The sequence below is a fragment of the Coptis chinensis genome, chromosome 3, assembly GCF_015680905.1.
Source record: "Coptis chinensis isolate HL-2020 chromosome 3, ASM1568090v1, whole genome shotgun sequence".
NCBI classification, from domain to species: domain Eukaryota; kingdom Viridiplantae; phylum Streptophyta; class Magnoliopsida; order Ranunculales; family Ranunculaceae; genus Coptis; species Coptis chinensis.
In genome coordinates this window covers 8,509,685-8,530,057 of record NC_141458.1, presented here as the reverse complement: position 1 = coordinate 8,530,057, position 20,373 = coordinate 8,509,685, and the positions used below count along the sequence as shown (strand labels likewise).

The window sequence follows — 20,373 nt, the reverse complement described above, 5'->3', positions numbered from 1 at the left end:
TACCAAATGAGATAAAATTTTGTACCAGTTTGTTGAACATATCCACAAAAAATTTGGTTCTAGTTCGTCCTGTGGGTGAAGTTGTGGGCGTGATATAAACTATGATATGAAAACCATAGTATATTGATCCCTTCTTTTATATATATATATCAACTTAACAAAATAGCTCGCTTTCCTAACTCGCGGCTAGGATTCAATCTAAGGGTGGATAAATCGAAGGCCATCGTTCTGCCACGTCGATTAGGAATAATTAATAGTATGAAACCCTTCGGAGTGCAAACCCCTTCGTTCTCACTTTCGCCATTATGGCAATTACTTCTCCTCAGCGGTGGATTAGTTTCTCTCTATTTTTCATCTTCCCTAATATTGAACTTAATCTCTCTCTCTCTCTCTCTGAGCTTTCATTCTACTTCACTCAAGTTTTTTGGGTAAGCAACTCCATTGAAGAAAAAAGATGCATGGATAACTGTCAATCAAATTATTCTAAATTCCTGTCACGCATGCGTAAGTTTTCCCACGAAATTCTCCTTCAATTGTGATATTTCACATACTCATGTTCGATTATGCGATTATTTATACCTTTTAATTTCCTTGCTTGCATATTGTTAAATAAATCGCTCTCACTGCTTGATTCAGGCATGATTGCATCACTGGGTGTTAATTTGTATCAATATGTTTGTTTTCCTCTTTCACATGTCGGCTTTTCTTACTTTTGGTGTTCTACTATATTTTTGTGGAACTTTTGAGAACTCGAGTATTTCAAACTGTTGGGAATTGGTGCAGGCTTGAGCATTTTTCATGAAGATTTGTGCGCTTAATCAATTGGCATGGACATAACCATTGTCACCAAGTACGGTACGGGTTTAAAACGGTGTACTTGAAAAAAACTTAGTTCGTGTTTTAAACGGAACGTCTAGGGAAAAAAACGGAAAAAAAGCGTAAAAAAACGTGGGGCATAAAAAACGGGTTTAAAACGGTAAAACGGGTTTAAAACGTATAATACGTATAATACGTAAAAAAAACGGTAAAAACCGATGATAAATAATATAATAGATAAAGAGTTTGATTTTCTATAAAAGTGGAAAAAAAAATAGACACATAAAATAAAAATAATAATAATACAAATAAAAGAAAATTCAAATACATGAAAATATCAAATTATCATTATTCATCCAAATACTATAAGTTTTAGATTCAGTGCCAAAACACTACTCAAAATAAGATACTACTAATTACCAACCATAATGGCATAATTAAGTACTACAAATAAGTTAATAACTTTAAAATTTTCAATTAATTATTAATAGTCCAAAGCAAAATAGAACGGTCTCAATAAGTCAATCTAACGCCCACTCTTCAAAAAGGTAAACTCCAAAACCCTTTTATTTTCTAGCGTTTAAAAAAAATAAATAAAAAAAAAAATAAAAAGTTTTAAACGGGAGATTTTCAAAATCTTGGGTTTTAAACGCGTTTTTAAGTTTAAAAAAGCGGGTTTAAAACGCTTAAAAGCGCGTTTTTGAAAAACCCGGGTTTTAAACTGGAACCAGACGCCTTGGCAATATCTCGGGTTTTAAACGCGTTTTTTTCAAAAAAACGCCGTATTTGGTGACAATGGACATAACTAATGCGTGCCAAATTTGCGATGAATTGATGCATTTACAAGGTAAAGTTTCTATCCTCTTTTCTTCTTTTGCTTCTGTTTTGATTCAATTGAACTATTGGATTTTAAAATGGATTAAATATGGACGTCACTGAAATTGATCTCCACGTACCCGCAGTGTTTTGATCCAGGTTGGTCAGATAGTGGCATCACGTGGTTCGTCGCAGAACAGCCCGATTTAGCTCCAGGGGGAGCTACTCATTGTAGATGTCCACTAATTTCAGCAGATGTTTGGCATGGTTCTGATTCGCTTTCAGTTTAGATAGGAACTGAGGTTGCCAGATTCTGATGAGCTCTTAGTTGCATGCAGCAGAAGCATTGGGAGAGACAGATCGAAAAGGTCGCTGAGAGAGATGTTACCGGGGCATATAGGAGGCCACCGTACTTTCCTCAATCCATTCCAGCTGGTGCAGCAGAGACTTCCTGAAATATGTCTAAGTGGCGTTTGACCTGGGGTGGGTGCTCTTTTTGTTGCATGGTTTAGAACCCAGGTGAACGAGGTAGGCATTGAGGTTTGAACAATTTGGTTGTAGATTAGAGGTGATGGCATTGAAGCTTTACACGCTTCTTTGTAATGTTAAAACCCGTAAATGGAGATACTCATACTAATTAGAGTTGCATTATCGGCTGAAAAGTGGAATGCTGTTATGGTGCTCAACTTTCTAGCAGATAGGCAGATAGCCTGATTCAAGTGATAAGATAGTGCGTACACACTAACCAAATAGTTGAAGTAAACAAACATTTAACACTAACCAAATTTTATTTTGACTTTTCTTTAATTTTTCTTTCTTTCTTTCTTCATTGATTTTGTTTTATTATGGGAAGGTATAAGTTGAGTCAAATTTTATAAGTTGAGTCAAGGAGGGTCAAATATCTTAGTATTAATTTCTATGATAGATAGCTCCTTTTGGATTATGGACCAGTTTTATTAAATTCATGTACAATTATACTCTCTGTTCACCAAAGACATGCTTTTGATAGGTCTAAAATTTGGGGATGGACTGTTCTTTCTCACTGAGAGCTTAGGCTACAACCAGGTTACTTCTTCTATGTGCTCAAAGAATCTACTCATCTGATTCTCTTCTTGATAGTTTCCCCATTTTCTGATTGCTATGTCAGAGGTTTGTCAATGTTCTTTTTCTAATTATTATTTTTTTTCTTTTTTGAATTGCTTCAGATTGCAAAAGAAGTGGATTTTTCTGCTAATGATATAACTGCAGCTGGATTAAAATCCTTTGATGGTTTTCTTCAATCAAATATTGTACTAAAGCCACAACACCATGAACGGTGAAGGGAAGCGAGACAAATTTCAATAGCAAGTTTACACAAATAAAAAATAGCACTGGAAAGCGAACGTTTTACGTCAAAATTGGTAAGCCTCAATAGCTTAAACTTTAATTTATGATTGCTTTTTCTTAGGAACCTTATTAGTCCTAGGATGCTTTGAACTTTGGGAGGGGGTAACGTGGCGTTTTAACTTTGGTCTAATTTCTTTGTTGATTCCATTTTTCAATTGTTTATTAAAAATTCTTTAATAGTTGTTCGGAAGGAGAGAATGGTTCTCGATATTTATTCAATTCTAAAGGGTCTGTTCTTTCAGGTCCTTTAAAGCCCAGTAATGTCATAAACCATATAGCTCTTGGGTTTAGTGATTGGCTCCCATTTTTTCTTTAAGGTAACGCATTACCTATTATAGACAAATGTCATTTAAAAAATGCATCGCTTTTATTTAATTTGTTTGATGTTGAGTCCGTGATTTGTTGGGTCATATATTATCCAAATAAAACTGCATAATAAAAAGGTTTTGTATTATATTAAATTTAAAATTGCAACTTATTTAGAACTTAAGATTAATATGTAGGAAAGTTGACTATGATAATAACATAACTCCATTTTACAAATTATTTTTGCACCAAGCCAAGAGGTAAAATCAACAAAAAAGGGAAAAAAACACGGAAAATTAAACCACCAAGAGCTACACCTCCTCTTCTAGCATTGCAAAAAAGCACCCCTTTGCCAACAGTTAGTTTTATCAAAAAGGACTTTTTCCCCCCCCCCTCCCTCGCCTGCAAATTCATTTTGTTTTGTCTTTATTTTTCCCAATTCATTTTACATCTGCTTAAGGGTAGCAAAGATAGGAACCTTAAAATGTTTTACATCTATCATTATATCATGGTGCTGTTGTGATAGTACATCTCCTTTTTCTTATTGGTTATAGTTTATCCATTCTAAGTTGTTGTCCTCTTGAAATTGCATGTGACGCCTAGGTGTAGTGCATATCTAGAGCGTTAGATTCAACAAGATCTAACGGTTGGCTTGGTATGTCAAGATAGCCGGACCGTATATATATATATATATCAATATAACAAAAGCAGTTTGTTTTCGACTCAAGGGCTGGGATTCATTTTGAGGGGTATAAATCGAGGGTCTACAATGCCACAAAGATGAGAGAGGTTAGATGAGAGAGGTTAGAAATTAATTAATTAGCCGTTATTATGAAAATTGTGAAAAGGAAAAAGAATCGGCAAACCCTTCGTTCTCACTCTCAGAGGTTTTAGACTAAAATTAAATGAGAAAAAAAAAATAGAAACCTCAAAACCATTCGTTTCTCCAAAGTTCTTCCCGTCGCTTTTACTCTACCCTCACACTTCTTCTTCATGTGATTTTTGAGAGATCCTTGACAGTCCTTCTATTGCCTACAAATGTCGATTCACTGCTATGTGACACGAATCCACTATGCTCAAAGGCAAAAAAGCTAAGCAACAATACAACAAGGGATTCCACCTGCTTTTAGTCTCTATACAAATAGAGTTACAACATGTGAGTGCAAAGAGATGTGTATAATTAAAAAGGTTGGTTGCTATTATTTTTCCTGCAAATTATTTAGGTGGTTATTCTTTTGCCATAGATTGATTGGAGTCATCTCAAATCATTGTCCTCTAATCTGTGTGTCACTTTTTGAAATCACCGATTTTTGATTGGAGTCAAAAGAAGATCAGGAAAAGCAAAAACAAGGTAGGCATAAATCAAACCCAAATCGTGAATAAATTCATAATTGCAAGAACACAATTGCTTATTATATTTGTGATATATATGATTTTCTCGATTTTGTTATCAATAAATATGTTTACTAAAAAAGTAATGGCAGTTATCTTTTCCATTTACACTTTCAGGGATACGTACATATACTTCTAAAAACGATTTCGGAGTTGGAATAAATGGTTTACTGGTGGCAAATGATACTTCTAAAAACGTATACTTCTAAATGGTTTACTGGTGGCAAAGGATAAATGGTATAGTTAGTTGGATACACCCCTTTCTAAATTTGTTCCTTTTTTTTTATGAAGTTGATGATTGACTGAGGTTATTGTGTATTTATATGTGAAGTGTTGAGAAGGATTGGTAAAGTAGCATGCATTTTTTTTTTTTTTTTAAAGCATTTTGTTAGTTGGTCAAGTATTGAACTTCCTCGAGTTGGAATAAGCTAAGATAAATGATTAATACATTCACAAAATATTTAACGTATCATTTTTAGTCGTCTTTTCTTTTCTTTTTTCTTCAAGATTGTTCTTCATTACCTCTCTTTTAAAAACTCAGTGCAGTTTTTTGAGTTAACCGCATACCACCATTGAAAGTGGCATTTTTGGTAAGATTTGGGTTCTTCTTTTTTGGTCAAACTCATGTGTGCATATGATGTTGTCGTTTATACAAATGAAAATTAATTGGAAAGTATTTCTCAGCCCAATAGCCTCAATGTAATTTAATTGTTATATTTCTTTGAACTGTGTTTCCAAGGTTTCCCAAGAAGGAAGAAGATAGGTTGATTTTATGAGCAAATAATTCACTGTGGAGGGGTGCTGCTGGTGTGTATGTTCTTTACGCGATGCTATGACTAATGTTATTCATTGCCAACATATTTGTTATAGTTTTAGTACTCATAGTGATGCATATTTCAACTAATATTTTGAGTGTGTACTGCCACTAGAAATATATCACACCAGTCTAGGCACACCTTTTGATAACAACTTAAGGTCAATGTTGCCGCTCTTCTTTGATAGATTAATTTTATTGATTAAGGATTTAAGGTTAAATGCTAAAATTAAGTTTACTGTTTTCTAATATGTGAAGCTTAGACGTTCAAAGTTCTTAATGTTGTTCATATACTTATTAACATGACTTAGTACCATATATTTGAAGTATTAAATCCGTATGCACATTAAAGAAAGAGTTCCTTGATTAAGAGTTGAACCTTCAAGACCTACTTGATCTGCCAGATTTTGAAAATGTCCAAATCCTACAGAGGCAATAGCTAGACGCTATTATCCTGACTAACTTGACTTAGAATATGTGCTTTAAGCTAATTCAATTTAGAATGTTAATTTACAATTAACCTAGGTGCCTAGCTTATGATACATTTCCCAAAGATAGGTTTCAAAGTAGATACTCTAAATAGCATTCATGTGAACTTTTTGACCTAACACTATAGGTCACATCAATTAGTATTTTATATCAACTTAACAAAACAGCTCGGTTTATGACTCGCGTCTAGGATTCAATTTGAGGGGGTATAAATTGAGGGTTACCATGCCGCCACGTTGGATTATGAATTAATTAAATGTCTTAATTGTGAAAACCCTTTGTGTGCAAACCCTTGGTTATTTCCCAGTCTTAATTATGGAAACCGATCAAAGATAAATCTTTTGGTCTTCACAATCAACGAATTGGAAATAAAATAAACCCCCGTTCCCTTCAAACCCTTTAAGAGTAGAGTTAGGGTTATAAGCAATCATTTGTCTTTTTCTTCTTCTTCTTCACCAATGGCTTCTGAAGAAGAAGCTGCCGCAGCTACTTCACTTCCTGCTGAGAATACTCCCACAGTGTAAGCTTTTTTCTTTTTCTTTTTCTTATACTGTGATGTTCAATGTTATTGCTAACGTTAGATGTATCTAATAATTGTATCAAGAATAACATTTTACCATAACTCTAGCATATGCTATAAAGTAAAATGATTCTCATACATTATATGTAGATTTGACAAAATTATGAGGAAAGAGATTCCTGCTAATGTGGTATCATTTCAATTTTCTTCTCGACACACTTTCTTACTAAAGATTTCTGCCTATGTATGGTAATTGTGCATAACGCTTTCATAATAGCACTGTGGTTTCGACTTCTCCCATGCTTCAAATATTTTTCACGGCTCTCATTTGCAATGAACATGCCAATGTAGATACAAGATAACTGTGAATAAAGTTTTATCCTCATAAGACCACCGGATGTTACAAGTTAACAAGACTTAAGGGGGAATTTGAGTTTATCCAATAATGTTGTTCTTTTTAAATTGTTGATTTCTTAATGAAATTCCTCATAACATATTCTTACATGTTTCTTTTTCAGTATTAGAGTTTGAAAAATGTTATTATCCATGATAGATGATTTGTGTATGATGCACCCTTTACTATATTATATATTCCTCCTATGCTTAATGACCCGGCTTAAGTTGTATATATATATTCCTTTGATAATTTTGGTGGAACTAATATATGTGTAAAATGCCCACCCTCTCTCTTTATGGTATTACTAGCATTCTTATTGTCATTTGCTTTCTTGATCGATTTTCTTCCAACAGATCTTTGCATTCAATAATATAAATCCCCAAGCTCCCACTCATATCCTAATTATTCCGAAAGTTAGGGATGCCGACTTAACAAAACAACTCACTTTCCTGACTCGCGGCTGGGATTCAATTTCAGGGGTATAAATCAAGGGTTACAATAGTGCCACCAAAGCGTGTGAGTTGGTTTGTACACTCTTTCTTTAGTTTGTAGGAAATCGATTAACCACCTTCTTAACTATGAACTATGGTAAACTCATTAATTTATTCTATTTGTAGCTATCGTTCTCCTACAGATTTTATGAGGATTCATTTATACCAATACCATCAATTACTATTTCAAAAAAAAAACAACAACAACAACAATTAGTTGTCACAAAGACACATAATAGTGATAATATGCCTACAATTGATTCTTTCAGTTTGTTGATCATGTTGTTTCTTTCAAATGTGCTTCTCCATTTATAGTCATTCTACAACATTTGATAAGGGATGTAAAGGCTTTGTGGTTGGGCGCCTTATCTTTCTTTCTTTCTTTTATTATTATTATTATTTTTATAATTAAATTTTATTTGACAATGAACACAACTCCTCGACTGCGGCAAGGATTAGTTTTGGGGTATAAATCGAGGGTCACAATTGCCTCCACGTGAGATTAGGGATATAAATCAAATTCTTAAATGTGAAAACCCTTCAGATCCAAACCTTTCGTTCTCCCGAGATTAGAATTTAATTGTGAAAAGCTTCACAACCTTTTGGGTTCTCCTTCCACCTCTCGATTAGCCGACCATCTCGTATATATCGAACTCCTCTCTCCGATCCCCATATCGCTACTTCTTTCTCGGTAATCTCCATCTCTCTCTCAAGCTTTCAATTATATTCTCATGGCATCATATTTTTTTTTTACCATAATTTGAAGATTGAGATATTGAGATGTTTTTAACCATTTAAATTAATATATTTTCATTCAAGTTTGAGGCAAATGATGTTTTCAAATAGGAATTTTTTCAGGAGTTTGTCTATTTTGTATTGTTTTCTATGAGTTTTATTGCATATTGTTATTAAACAGGTCATTGGTGCTCTCTCTCTCTCTCTCTCTCTCTCTCTCTCTCTCTCTCTCTCTCTCTCTCTCTCTCTCTCTCTCTCTCTCTCTCTCTCTCTCTCTCTCTCTCTCTCTCTCTCTCTCTCTCCTTTTTGTATCATGGCTTCTACCTATTGCAAGCAGATCTTACCAATGCTTTATTAAGTATTTCAAATTTTGTCCTATAGACCTAGATCCTTGAGCAGCTCACTTGCTCTTTGGCCAGAAAGGTCAATTAGACGCGTTAACAATCCAATGTCCTCGGTGAGGTTTTGCTCAGAGTCTCATTTGCTCTTGCAGGAACTCCAAAGGGTAGAGAATGAAAATCCCTTGGGCAACAATGGTGAGCTTCTGTTTTGCCATAAATATGTAAAATTCTACACGTTCTATGCTAATGTTTTGTAACAATGAGTCTCTATGTAAAACGTAGTTTTTGCTGTATCAGGTCAACCATCAACAGAGCGACCGACACCTCAGATGCCAGAGAAAAGAACGTTGCACGTTGTTCTTGAGATACTGCAGAGGTTAGTATTTATGAACATAAATCCTTGATTAATGAAACTCAAGGTAATACTTGGGCATAGCTCGCTCATGAGAGTATTCTACTTCTTGGATTCTTTTTTGGGAAAGACACGTGAGATCTTCGCTGTACCAGTTGATCCTGTAGAGGTTTGTACTTGATTTATTTTCCCCCAATGTCAAAGTTCAATAATATTTATAGCGGACTTCTTGCTTTGGAAGGTTGAGGGATACTATGAGATTATTAAAGAGCCAATGGATTTCATGACTATGAAAGAAAAAACAAAAAAAGGAGCTTACAAATCTCTTAGAATTAGTGTCTTAGTAGTCCACTTTCGGTCACGGTTAACATAAATTCCAAGATCTTTACCCTATGCCTCGATTATTAGTCGAATCCTATGATATCTAATTAGTGAAACATGACTCAGTTTCCATATTTGAGTTTATGGGAGCATAGTTGGACTGTGATTGATTAATTATTTGAATACTTATAGCATGGCGTTTTCTTGATATTTGAGAATCGCGATGCTTTTCAATGCTCAAAACACCATCTTTTCTTCAAATCATCAGTGCTTGCTTTACTATTTAGTCTCAACAGTTCTTAGTCATTTTTGACAAAGAATGTTGCCTAAAATACCTGCTTACCTTTATTACGAAAACATGCGATGAGTTTTTCAGGCTCAAACTATAGACGAACTGGCTAAGCAGGTGGTTCGAACCCTCAGAACGAAGCCTGGAAACCTTGAGTACGAATTCTTGACGAAAAAAAGACATGGCAGAAAGCCCAAATTTGAAACCAGAAGTTTAAATTCTACATTGCAACCTCGAGCTTAATACAAGGTAGTAGATCGAGTAGAATGACTTCCAATGTCGCATCAAACGGTAAGCCACATTCTTGATATGGTGATTCAAATTTCATCCATGCATATGCTTAAAATTTATCCACGCAACACTTCAAGTACGTCTTATATACTGTTTACTAACTCAAAGTTATATTTGTATAGAAGACTTGCTGCTAAAATTTTGGCACAACGTACTTTTTTTTGTGTCACTCTATGACTATCAGCATCTGCCCTCAGTAGACTCCTAGAGAAAAAGTATGTATAGTAATTAGTATGTAGGGTGCAAGTTGAACCATCCAACTGATATTATATCAAATGTAAAAATACCTTTTTTGTTTTTATGTAATCAATGTAATATACTAAAATGCCGTTAGATTTGTTATATAAATTTGACCATGGGATTTTCTATTTTCTATTCTTTTCCTTTACTTTTTTCCAGGAACTAGAGAAGGACAACCGCGTTCAAGTTACAGGCCTTTTAAATCTTTCCTAAATGAAACCGAGTCATTAATTTCAAAGGAAGCCACTTGCTCCAAATCTATTGTGCGCGTAAGTCTTCTTTATCACTGTGAAAAAAATTTAGTTCCTAAAAGTTTATGGTGATTACATTCTTGAGACTCTACAGATTGACAAAGGAAGGATGGGCGGCTATGGATACAAGGAGAGCCTGTTGCAGTTTGTGGAAGGTCTGGGTCCGACAGCTAACAAGGTTGCTCAGCAAAAAATTCAGGAATGTATAATTCCACCCCCTAACACTGACTTTCAAGCAACACATCACAAGGTCATACGCCCTCAACCTACAACAGATTTGAACTTTCTGGGTGATGATGGGCAGTTGGAATCTGACGACGGATGCCAACAAGCCCGATGCTCAGGTATCGCATGCAAAGTTAGCTTCTTAGGCAAGGCCTCTGGAAATTGAGTGCTTCCTCCGCGAGAGAAGATCACATCTCTGATCAACCGTTGCCTTTTCTAGCTACAAGAACATCGAAACCAGCCAAGGTCTCGACTCTTCTATCCGGCCGATTAGCTATGGAGTCGTTTTGGCTCGGCAGGCAAGTAGCTCTATTCAGGAAAGGGAGACCAACCAGCTCTATCCAGGTACCCTGACCCCTTTGGTTGCTTATAGGTTGAGAGTGGTCCCTCTATTTGAAACCGTCGAGGACTTGAGAGGAGCTGGTTCAGTGATCAAAAAGTTGTTAGCAATTGATTGTTATCGGGGAGCACATCATAAAAACCACAATGGACAACAAAGAGGTAATGCATCATAAATAAATGGGATAATTTTGTCTAGGCCATATGAAACTTCTGTAACTCCATTGGGTTATTGTGGACAGGTAATGGTTAGGTACTTTCAGATTAAGGAAAAGATGTTGACCGCTTCAACTGCAGCGTGGGAACCGTACAAAGCCCAAGAGGACGTTGTGGCTACCTCGCAATGAGTATGGCATCAAAGTAACACTATTCCATGGACGGGGGAGGAAGTATTGGGCGTGGTGGTGGACCCATCGATCTTGCCATTCAGTCCCAACCACCTGGTTCTCAGAATGGTAGTAGGTCCATCATGCGATTCGCGAAACTTGGATACTACTAGATAATTCTTTTGCTAGCTAACGTTCAGTAATAGCACAGGTCTTACCTTTTTCAAAATCGCTTCTGTTCATGGTTATTTCATCCTCTTGAATCTATATATAAAAGTCTATAGTAATCGTCAAATGGTTTTTCCACTGAACGTTACACTCTTCATTAGAACACGTTCAATTAGAAATTCTGTAACCTTTGTTTAAACATATCTTTTTGTCTGACTCGGTTATAGCCTCCAATCCCCCCTAGAGAAGAAAATTGGTGTAACCTTATGGAAGAAATTTCCAAATTCAGTTGCAACAATTATCGGAGTATTGTATATGACAACCCGGACTTTCTTGCCTACTTTAACTAGGTTACATACAAAGTGAGCTTGGTTTCCTCAACATAGGAAGCGCACCAAAGCACGAAGCAAGAATTCAACAGAATCGGACATCTTCGCGGCAATACCATGGGTATTTGCATGGACACGCATAATATTTGTTCTCCCCAGCTTGGCTTGGTGTTGGTGCTGGCCTAAAGGGTGCATCTGGCGAGGGATATACCGAAGATTTGCAAGCAATGTACAAAGAATGGCCATTCTTCCAAATCACTTATAGATCTCATAGAGATGGTACTTGGAAAAAGTGACATCCCTATATCCGGGCATTACGATGAAGTGCAAGCTGTCAAACTTTACACGATTTGTAAATAAAACTGCTTGACCAAGTAACTTATATTTTGTTGCATTTGTTCCCGATTCTCGATGGCTATGCTACTAGCAATATAGGCACGCTTAATAAATTGATATGTGTTACACCTTTGACTACTACTTAGTGCATATATTGTTTTCATCTAACGATCTAAAATGATGCATTTATTAGCATATGTTTAGGAGTCGCCTATTTTTATTTTGGTGGTCGTTGGTTCTGACTTCGGTACTTTGGTACTTTGGTACTTTGGCATACTATTATCAAATATATTCACTGGATTGTTACACCTCTCACTTTGCCGTTGACGATGGAGGTATTGGAATCGGCATTGGAAGTAGTGTTGGTGTTGGGGCTGGTACTGCCGTTGCTATCTGAAAATCTGCTTCCTCTTTGAAATTGATTTATAGAATAAAAGTACGATTGACAATGTGAGAAAAAGTGTAATATATATAGATACTGCTAGCACAATCTTAATAGTAAAAATGTGTGTTAGTGAGTGAGATCAAGTGTGATTTGTGCTCAGCGCAATCTGTATTCTGTGGTTTTTATTTTTTTATTTTTATTTTTTTTTTGCTTTGGTAAGATTTGAATGTATCTGTAGTCTGTGAAAAGTTGTCGAGCAATTGAATTGTTACATGCTACTGTATTTTACCATTACACAGACCAACTGTTGGAACAATGGAGAGTATTTACACTTCTCCAGTACTAACATCTAGCAACCACTAATGATATTCATTGTAGCTGTTGGGGACTTCTGCACAAATTCATCACTATACAATATTTAGCTGGATTTTACCATTTAGACATAAATAAACATAACTTACAAGTATATAGAATCAAAGAATTACTTGGAAAATCACCAAGAGTTACTGATTAAGATGCAAACAAGTAACGAAACTAAAGAAGATAATGGTCTTTCACATACTGCTATACAACATAGTATTTTGTGAAGAGTACAGAGTTCTCAGTGATGTTCAAGTATTTGCTGATTCAATTTTTTAAATTATTTTCAATAGTTAATTACTATCGTGTTCGGAGGAAGAGGTGTAGCTCTTAAATGTTGTTGCAAAGTTGAAGTCTATCCATAGGCAAGTAATTAAGTGTAAAAGCCAATAAAAAAAGTTTTCTTCCTTTGCCTAATTATTGTACTTTGAGATCAATGATTGTTAGGGGGGCTACAATATATAATAATTTTATGGAATCCGTGCCGAAGGCACGGGCATTAACTAGTAAATATACGGGCTGGCTACGTCGACATACAGAAATGACATACAGAATTGACATATGCAATCCAAAAGCGGGCTTGCACATTGTTCTTAGGGCTGATTTTTTGTAGATATTATCTCCCTACTATGGATAGTATCTCTACAAAAAATCAGTTCAATCGGATGTGTCTAGTCTTGTCAAAAGAGTGTAAAATTCTAGACCGTCAAATAATTTTTTAATTTGAACTCAATTTTTGGTAGGGTTAGATATGTTCAAAAGAGTTGATTTTTTGTGGAGATGATCTCCATGTTGTGGAGATCACATCCCTATAAAATCAGCTTTTAGTTCATTATGTAAGTAGGTAGGATTGCGTATGGCATTTTCGTATGTCGACGTAGCCAGCTTTTAGAGGATATATATATATATATCCTCTAAGGGCATGCTTGATAACATTGTTTTCCTGCTGGCAAATGTTATTTTCCCACTTAAAAGGGTATTTGCCAATACTTGATCCACAAAAAATTAGATTTTAGTTCACCTTGTGGGTGAAGTGGTGGGGCGTGATATAAACTATGGTATGAAAACTATAGTATATTGATCCCTTCTCATATATATATATACTAGGTATCACCCGTGCCTACGACACGATTTGTTATGAGATACTTATTATGTTGTTTGTGTCATTAATCTTAGTACACCCAAGTATTTTCAAATGTATGGCCTATGTGGGAATTTGTAGACATTTTATTTTGAAGCTAGTGGTTGTTTATTATGTGGATGTCCGTATGTGGTGGTGTCTCATACCAAAAAAAAATTGTGCCTTTTGATAGTTAGAGCCTTCGTCATCTATCTTACAATAAAACGTTGATTTGGTACGGTTATGCAATTTCACTTTTTTCTAAATGCATATAATATTTTATTTCTTGTTACAAAGCTGAAAGCTAAATTGTAATGAACTGAACATTTGATATGTGCAAAATAATTTGATTAGTCTGACATGAATAATAGTTGGGGTATGTAAATTGTACCTAATCATTATTATAGAGTATATACATAAATTTTTGGGAAAGAAATGAACAAAAACAATTGAAAGTCTATTAAAAAAAATTGACATGGACGTTGTCCTCTACCCATAGTTCATGATTTCGGAATATTTGGAAGTCCGACAAATCCAAAAACCGGAATTCTGCCCTTGATTCCACCATATTCTGAGTGCATTCCGAAATTCAATATTTTTCCCCTTGAACCGGAATTCTAAATTTCCGAGTACATTCTGAGAATTCCGTTGAAATCACTAACTGTGCCTCTACCATGCCTTCAACACTTTTTGATGAACTTGTTCATAACTTGATATACAACCATACAAAACATTGTCTAGTACATCAATCGTGGAAAAATGTTAAACAATCACCGCTTTCTCGAGTGATGGGCACATAATAAATATTGATTTTCAAGACAATCTTCCAATCTTCAAAATAAAATTACATTGAGTAGTTTGAGCACATTGTGAGCCATATTGTCAAGTAAAATGACACTCACATAACTAAACGATAGATATGAATAAACTACTTGATTAAGGCAAAACCTTATTAGGTAAGGAAGTTTGTTTAGTTGTTTTCAAGGCTATCGTTTCCTATGAAATTGGATTTGAAAATATAATTTCAATACTTACAATTTCAAGTAGTTAAAATTCCTAAGAGCATCTCTAGGTGGTAGCATAGTACAAAATATCAGGATATGGGTATTTATCGATATTCAATTTCTGGATATGTATCGTGGATATATCCCATTCTTTGGGGATATTTGACATTGTTTCACATACAAATATCGTTGATATATCTAAAATATTGACATAGATATTGTGGATATGTCTTGATATATTATGATACATTATTTATATTTATTTGAAATATAATGGTAAATATTAAATAAAATTGTTATATAGACAAAATATCGCCAAATATCTCTAAATATCTCCAAATATCACAAATATCATCGAAATATCACCGATATTTGTAGTCGTATATATATCTGAACATATCGTGATATTTATATATCTTTCTCTGAAATCTGGATAGATATCCCCAAATATTGTGATCTATCGAATATTTTGTACTATGGGTGGTAGTATTACCTCCAAATTTCTTCAAATTTGCTTCAAAATCTCGGAATTTCGCAGAAAACCAACTTTAGGTGGAAGCAAAATCCGGTCGTATCACCTGTCTAGCCGCATCCGTGGTAGCAAATTTGGGATTTCGGATGCGGATGTGGCGCAACATTGGTAATGCCGTGCGCCACTCCTAATGTCGGCCAAATTTTTTTTTTGACTTTAATCAACACACCGCGCCATTACTAATGTCGCACTATTGCCAATGTCACGTAGTTTTTTTTTTTTTTTTTTTTTTTTTTTTTTTTTTTTTTGGCGCGACAGTGGGAATGTTACGTGGGTTTTCTTTTTTAATTTTTTTAAAAACTTGGGGTGATAGTGGTAATGGCGTGCGACATTACTAATGGCGTGCGTGGTAGACTCTATATACATATTTGCGTCTGATATTTGCAACCACCTAGAGTTGGTCAAAATTTGAGAATACTTTCTTCAAATTTCGCCCTCAAACTTGCAGGTGATACCACCACCACCTAGAGATGCTCTAAATATATGTAAATCTCAAGTTTCTGCCCCCTTATAGAAACTTACAATTCCTTGATTTTGGGGATTTGAGATTTCCATTATAGTGTAGAAAAAGTTACCAAATAGGGTGATTCTTAATTTTCAAAAATCTATTCTAATCCTAGTTGCCAATCCTAGTTGCCAAACACACCCATAGAGTTACTTTTCATGAGATAAAATATAGTAATTACAATTTTCTCTTCGTAGCCTGAACCTCATTGAAATATTGAATTAGCTGAACCAATTCTTTTCTTTGCATGTTTTCAAATGTGTTTAATTACTCAAAGTAAAATACTACATGCCATAATAATGTTGCAAACATGCAAAATACAAAACATTCCAAAATTGACTATGGATTAAAATAATTATGGAGTTTCATCGTGTCTTAACTTTTTTGGTAACTGAGATAACAAAGCCTCTTCGCCAAGCAAGTGCTTCAACAAAAATAGACTACGACATCAAGCACATGAGTTTACTTCTCAAGTCAGTTATCATGCAAAACAGACTACTGAAGCTTTGACCCGAAACCTGAAAATTCAACACCAAAATTAATAACATTACAAAGTCATTCCACCATTATTAACGGGTTAATTATCCCTACTAAAATAACTCTTCTTTTACATAAAGGCATGACTAAAATATTATGTGAAGTTGGTATATTTCTTCAGCGCCACTGCAGATTTGGGATGGTGTCCATTGGCTCACATACAACTAGAGCACAGGTCTTGGCTGTTACACCCTCTCTTTGATAAATGGAATATTTTCACCCAAGAAAAGTTAAAAATTAAGCATCAGTAACAGATGATATGTGAAAGTGACCTGGGAACACTTTCCAACATACTTACATTTTAATTTCTAGTTGTTAATTTCAAAAGTCAATTAGGAAGTCTAATGAGGTCTTGACACACCAAGTCTGCACAATCCTTCACAACTGTCTTTGTAAGCGTCACTTGCAATTGGAGTCTGGAAATATACAAAACTACATGCAACTATGTCAGAATAAAGAAAAATCAATTGAATGCATATCAACTCGAGATAGGGGGTGGGTTGGGTGTCTAGAACACCAACCTTTCTTATTTTTCATTGAAGCATCCAGCATCACATATAAACTCAAAAAGCTATCCATGTCGGTTAGTGTTAGTACAACCTCTATTGAATTTGAAGCAGCAAAAAAGCTAAACGTAGTTGTCATTTCGTCCAATATACTCGCACACCTAGTATATTTAACACCTTGGTGACCCATGGTTTATAAAAGTAAGATTGAGCACACAGACTACATCATCAGTTCTCAATAATATTGTAGTACTAACAGTCGAGAATACCACGAAAACAAAAAATCTACGAAAACCTTTGATTCCTATAATGGTCTTTACGAAATGTACATAAGCAGAAAACACACAACAATCTGCATTAATTTATTAGTTATCCAAGTTAAACAATGCAATCTAAAACCATTTGGAACCAGAAATAAGGCTTGCACCGTTTCATTCAAACTGATCGAAATAGTTGAATTCGAAATTAAAATATGAAATGAAAATGAAAATTAAACTTACCAAACGTGATCGTGAATTGGAATTGTATAATTCAAACGTTAATAAAAATTAAAATTAAAATTAAAAAATGAAAGACTATTGCAAGTACCAAATTTAATTAAATACTGAAATTTGAATCAAGATTCTCCCAATAAACAATGACTGTAAAAAATTCCAAGAAATTGACGAAGATAGGAAGACTTGGACAATGGTATTGGCCCTGCAATTAAGTATGTATGCATGTATGTGAATATAAATATGATAGGGCAACATGATAGTGCAACACCCATGGTGTAGAGGTAAATAGTGGGATTTGATAGTGCAACATCCATGTTGCAGAGTTAGATTTGATAGTGCAACACCCATGTTGCAGAGGTCAACAGTGGGATTCGACATGTTGCAATGAGATTTGATAATGCAACACCCATGTTGCAGAGGTAAATAGTGTGATTTGATAGTGCAACATCCATGTTGCAGTGATCACTACTACATAATGGCACATTTGCCACGGTAGGGGAGAAGTTTTATACCACTGTTCTACCAAAAACAGTGGCAAAAATGTTTATACCACGGTAGAAATTTATTTAGTTATTTGTTTATTAGTGTAAGCCACAGTTTCGTGTAAACCGTGGGATCTAGTTTGCTATATGCCACGCTTCCAATTATTCATGTTTTTTAACCTATAATACCCCACTGTTTCCCTCAAACAGTGGTTTATAACCTTTTTATTTTGGGGCGAAAAAATCTTATCTACCGTAGTATTGTGGCCTTTCAAATTTTACTCCAAAAACCCACACTCTCTCAAGAAAAAGGACTCCACGAACTCACTCAAAACTGTGTCGCGTTATTTGCTCTCCAACTTCTACCCTTCTTTTTAGAACCCTAACAATATTGACGACCATGTGAGCTTGTTCAATTTGTGAGCTTCTCTGTTCGTGTTTTAATTCACTTCATCTGGTAAGCATTTCTTGTTTCCCAATTCTTATTTGTTTTGTTTTTTTTAATTGTGATTATAAATCTATCTCGCTCTTAAATTTATGAATTTTACTTCAAAATTCACGCTTTTTTGCTCTTTGGAGGAAACCTCATGAGGCTTGCTTCTTGGCAATTAAATTAACTAGGGTTGGACACTTAGAATGGGGTTTCTCTCTGTTCTTCTTTGTTGTTTTCTAGTGATTTTATTTTAGTTATACCGATCTGCAAATTTGATTTTATGTTCTCTAAGTTGCTTGCCTTAAACTGTTTGATTGAACGAGTGTGTTGGTTGGATGGTGCGTTCTTGAAGCAGGTAGCAATGACCAAGTAGCAACTAATCTCTGTCTTTTCGGTTTATCATCGATCTATGAAGTGTTTGATAAAATGTTGCAGTAATGGGGATTTTATTATGGGTTAAGGTCTTTGATGAATCGTTGCAGCACAAATTTAGAACTAAAATTTATCGATGGTTTATGAAATATCTTTGGATATTGATGTGCTTGCTGGAAACACCTTACACAGGCCAACTGATGCTACTGGGATTTTTGAAATCCAGCAGATGTTGAAAGGCAATCACTCTCTAGGCAAGTATTACTGCGTCATTATGTGTTTCTTTTTTATTAAACACTTCTGTCTATGACGTTCTTAAGATTTCATACTGAGATGACCTTAAACGCTTGACTAAGATATTAAAGTCAAGGATTGTTGTTCAGTATGATGCCGATGAATATGCGATTAGAAACTCGGATACTACCAGAGGTGCAAAAGCTATTGATGCTTCATTGAGCTAGAAAAATATAAATATACTTGATGATGAAAAGAAAGTAGTCTACTTAAATAGAGTTATAGGAGAAATTCCAACGCTTTTTCCTCAACCAACTGTAACTAATACATCACTCTTGGTACATTGTTCTATACATAGGCGCTTTTTGTGCATGCCCACTTGCCATGTCTGTTCATACATGTCAGACCTGGTACTTAGAAGCATGAGTTCTCATTATTTTGTTTATCCTGATTTTGTAGTCACTAGATCTAGTTTGTGCTTCACCAATAGATATTGCAAGAGCTTACATGGGTACTTGAACATCAGAGGTAGGCGTTGCTTCCCAAAGTAAAGAGAAATCAACTCCCCTACTTGCTAATGCTTTTCTATCGAAGACATCTATTCTGGAACTTACCCCAAAGTCGTCATTATGTTTGCCTAATGCTATGGTTCAACAAAGTAATTCTTATTTAACACTAACAGATAGAGGCAGAGTTGGGGTTCAAAGTTTCCGTCCAACTCCTTATTCTAGAGATGTTCATTCAAGATCTACTTCTAAGGTATTGTGAGTTTTAATTATGCCATTTTAGTCATTAAACGTAAGTCACACCTTGTTCAATCTTACATACACATGCTTATTATGCGACCAGTTGGAAGGTGGTGGTGGCAGATCTCGTAACATCTATCTTGTCAACAAATAGGAGGCAATTGCAAACTTCTGTATATGGCGGTAGTCAGGTGAAGTACTCTCGTATAAGTGGTTAACAATTGGTTTTGCTATGACATCATGCAAGGAACAAAATCAATGTGATATTATTCTGCTTTTGAATGTAGTAACCATAGTTAGAAACATTGTTTAGTTGAGCTATTACCTTATATATTTAAAGCCCAATGGATGGACTCAATCATTGGCTAATAAGCTTATTTCTTCTTGAAATACTTCTAATTTTATTTTTCTAAAGTTATTATTGATCACATTATTTGTCATATGTGTTATGATTATCTTATTGTATATACTCATATTGAAATTATAATAATCAACTCAAGTGGTATTGCTCTATGTTTTCTTCATTGCTGTAAGATGTTTTTTTTTACTAATGTTATTGTTTTATATTTCAAGCAATCATAATAAGAAACGTTGCATAGCTACTAACTGAAATGTTTCCATTTCCAACGGACGGGAAGTAAAACTCATTCATTGGTTTAGCTTATTTATACTTGTAGTTATTTCTACTAA

General features: G+C 34.9%; 1 protein-coding gene, 1 long non-coding RNA gene and 1 pseudogene across 3 annotated transcripts; all 3 read left to right on the top strand.

Moving 5' to 3' along the window:
* Positions 1-8,558: 8,558 nt before the first annotated feature.
* On the top strand, positions 8,559-10,664 carry LOC147507733 (uncharacterized). Of its 2 annotated transcripts, XM_086599075.1 has the most exons (4): positions 8,559-8,698; positions 8,801-8,879; positions 10,156-10,265; positions 10,342-10,664. In XM_086599075.1, exons 1-4 carry the CDS (start codon positions 8,675-8,677, stop codon positions 10,636-10,638), a joined length of 510 nt encoding a protein of 169 aa, XP_086455201.1. In that variant the 5' UTR covers positions 8,559-8,674; the 3' UTR covers positions 10,639-10,664. The 2 variants fall into 2 exon arrangements, with proteins under 2 accessions (XP_086455201.1, XP_086455202.1); XM_086599076.1 differs by lacking the exons at positions 8,559-8,698; positions 8,801-8,879 and adding an exon at positions 9,724-9,756.
* Positions 10,665-10,744: 80 nt separating this feature from the next.
* On the top strand, positions 10,745-11,994 carry LOC147507732 (phosphoenolpyruvate carboxylase 4 pseudogene; annotated as a pseudogene).
* Positions 11,995-18,173: 6,179 nt separating this feature from the next.
* Positions 18,174-19,966, top strand: LOC147507731 (uncharacterized). The gene is made up of 5 exons (XR_015216222.1): positions 18,174-18,355; positions 18,896-18,957; positions 19,397-19,465; positions 19,620-19,696; positions 19,787-19,966. It is a non-coding gene; the product is annotated as an uncharacterized LOC147507731 (long non-coding RNA).
* Positions 19,967-20,373: the final 407 nt, after the last annotated feature.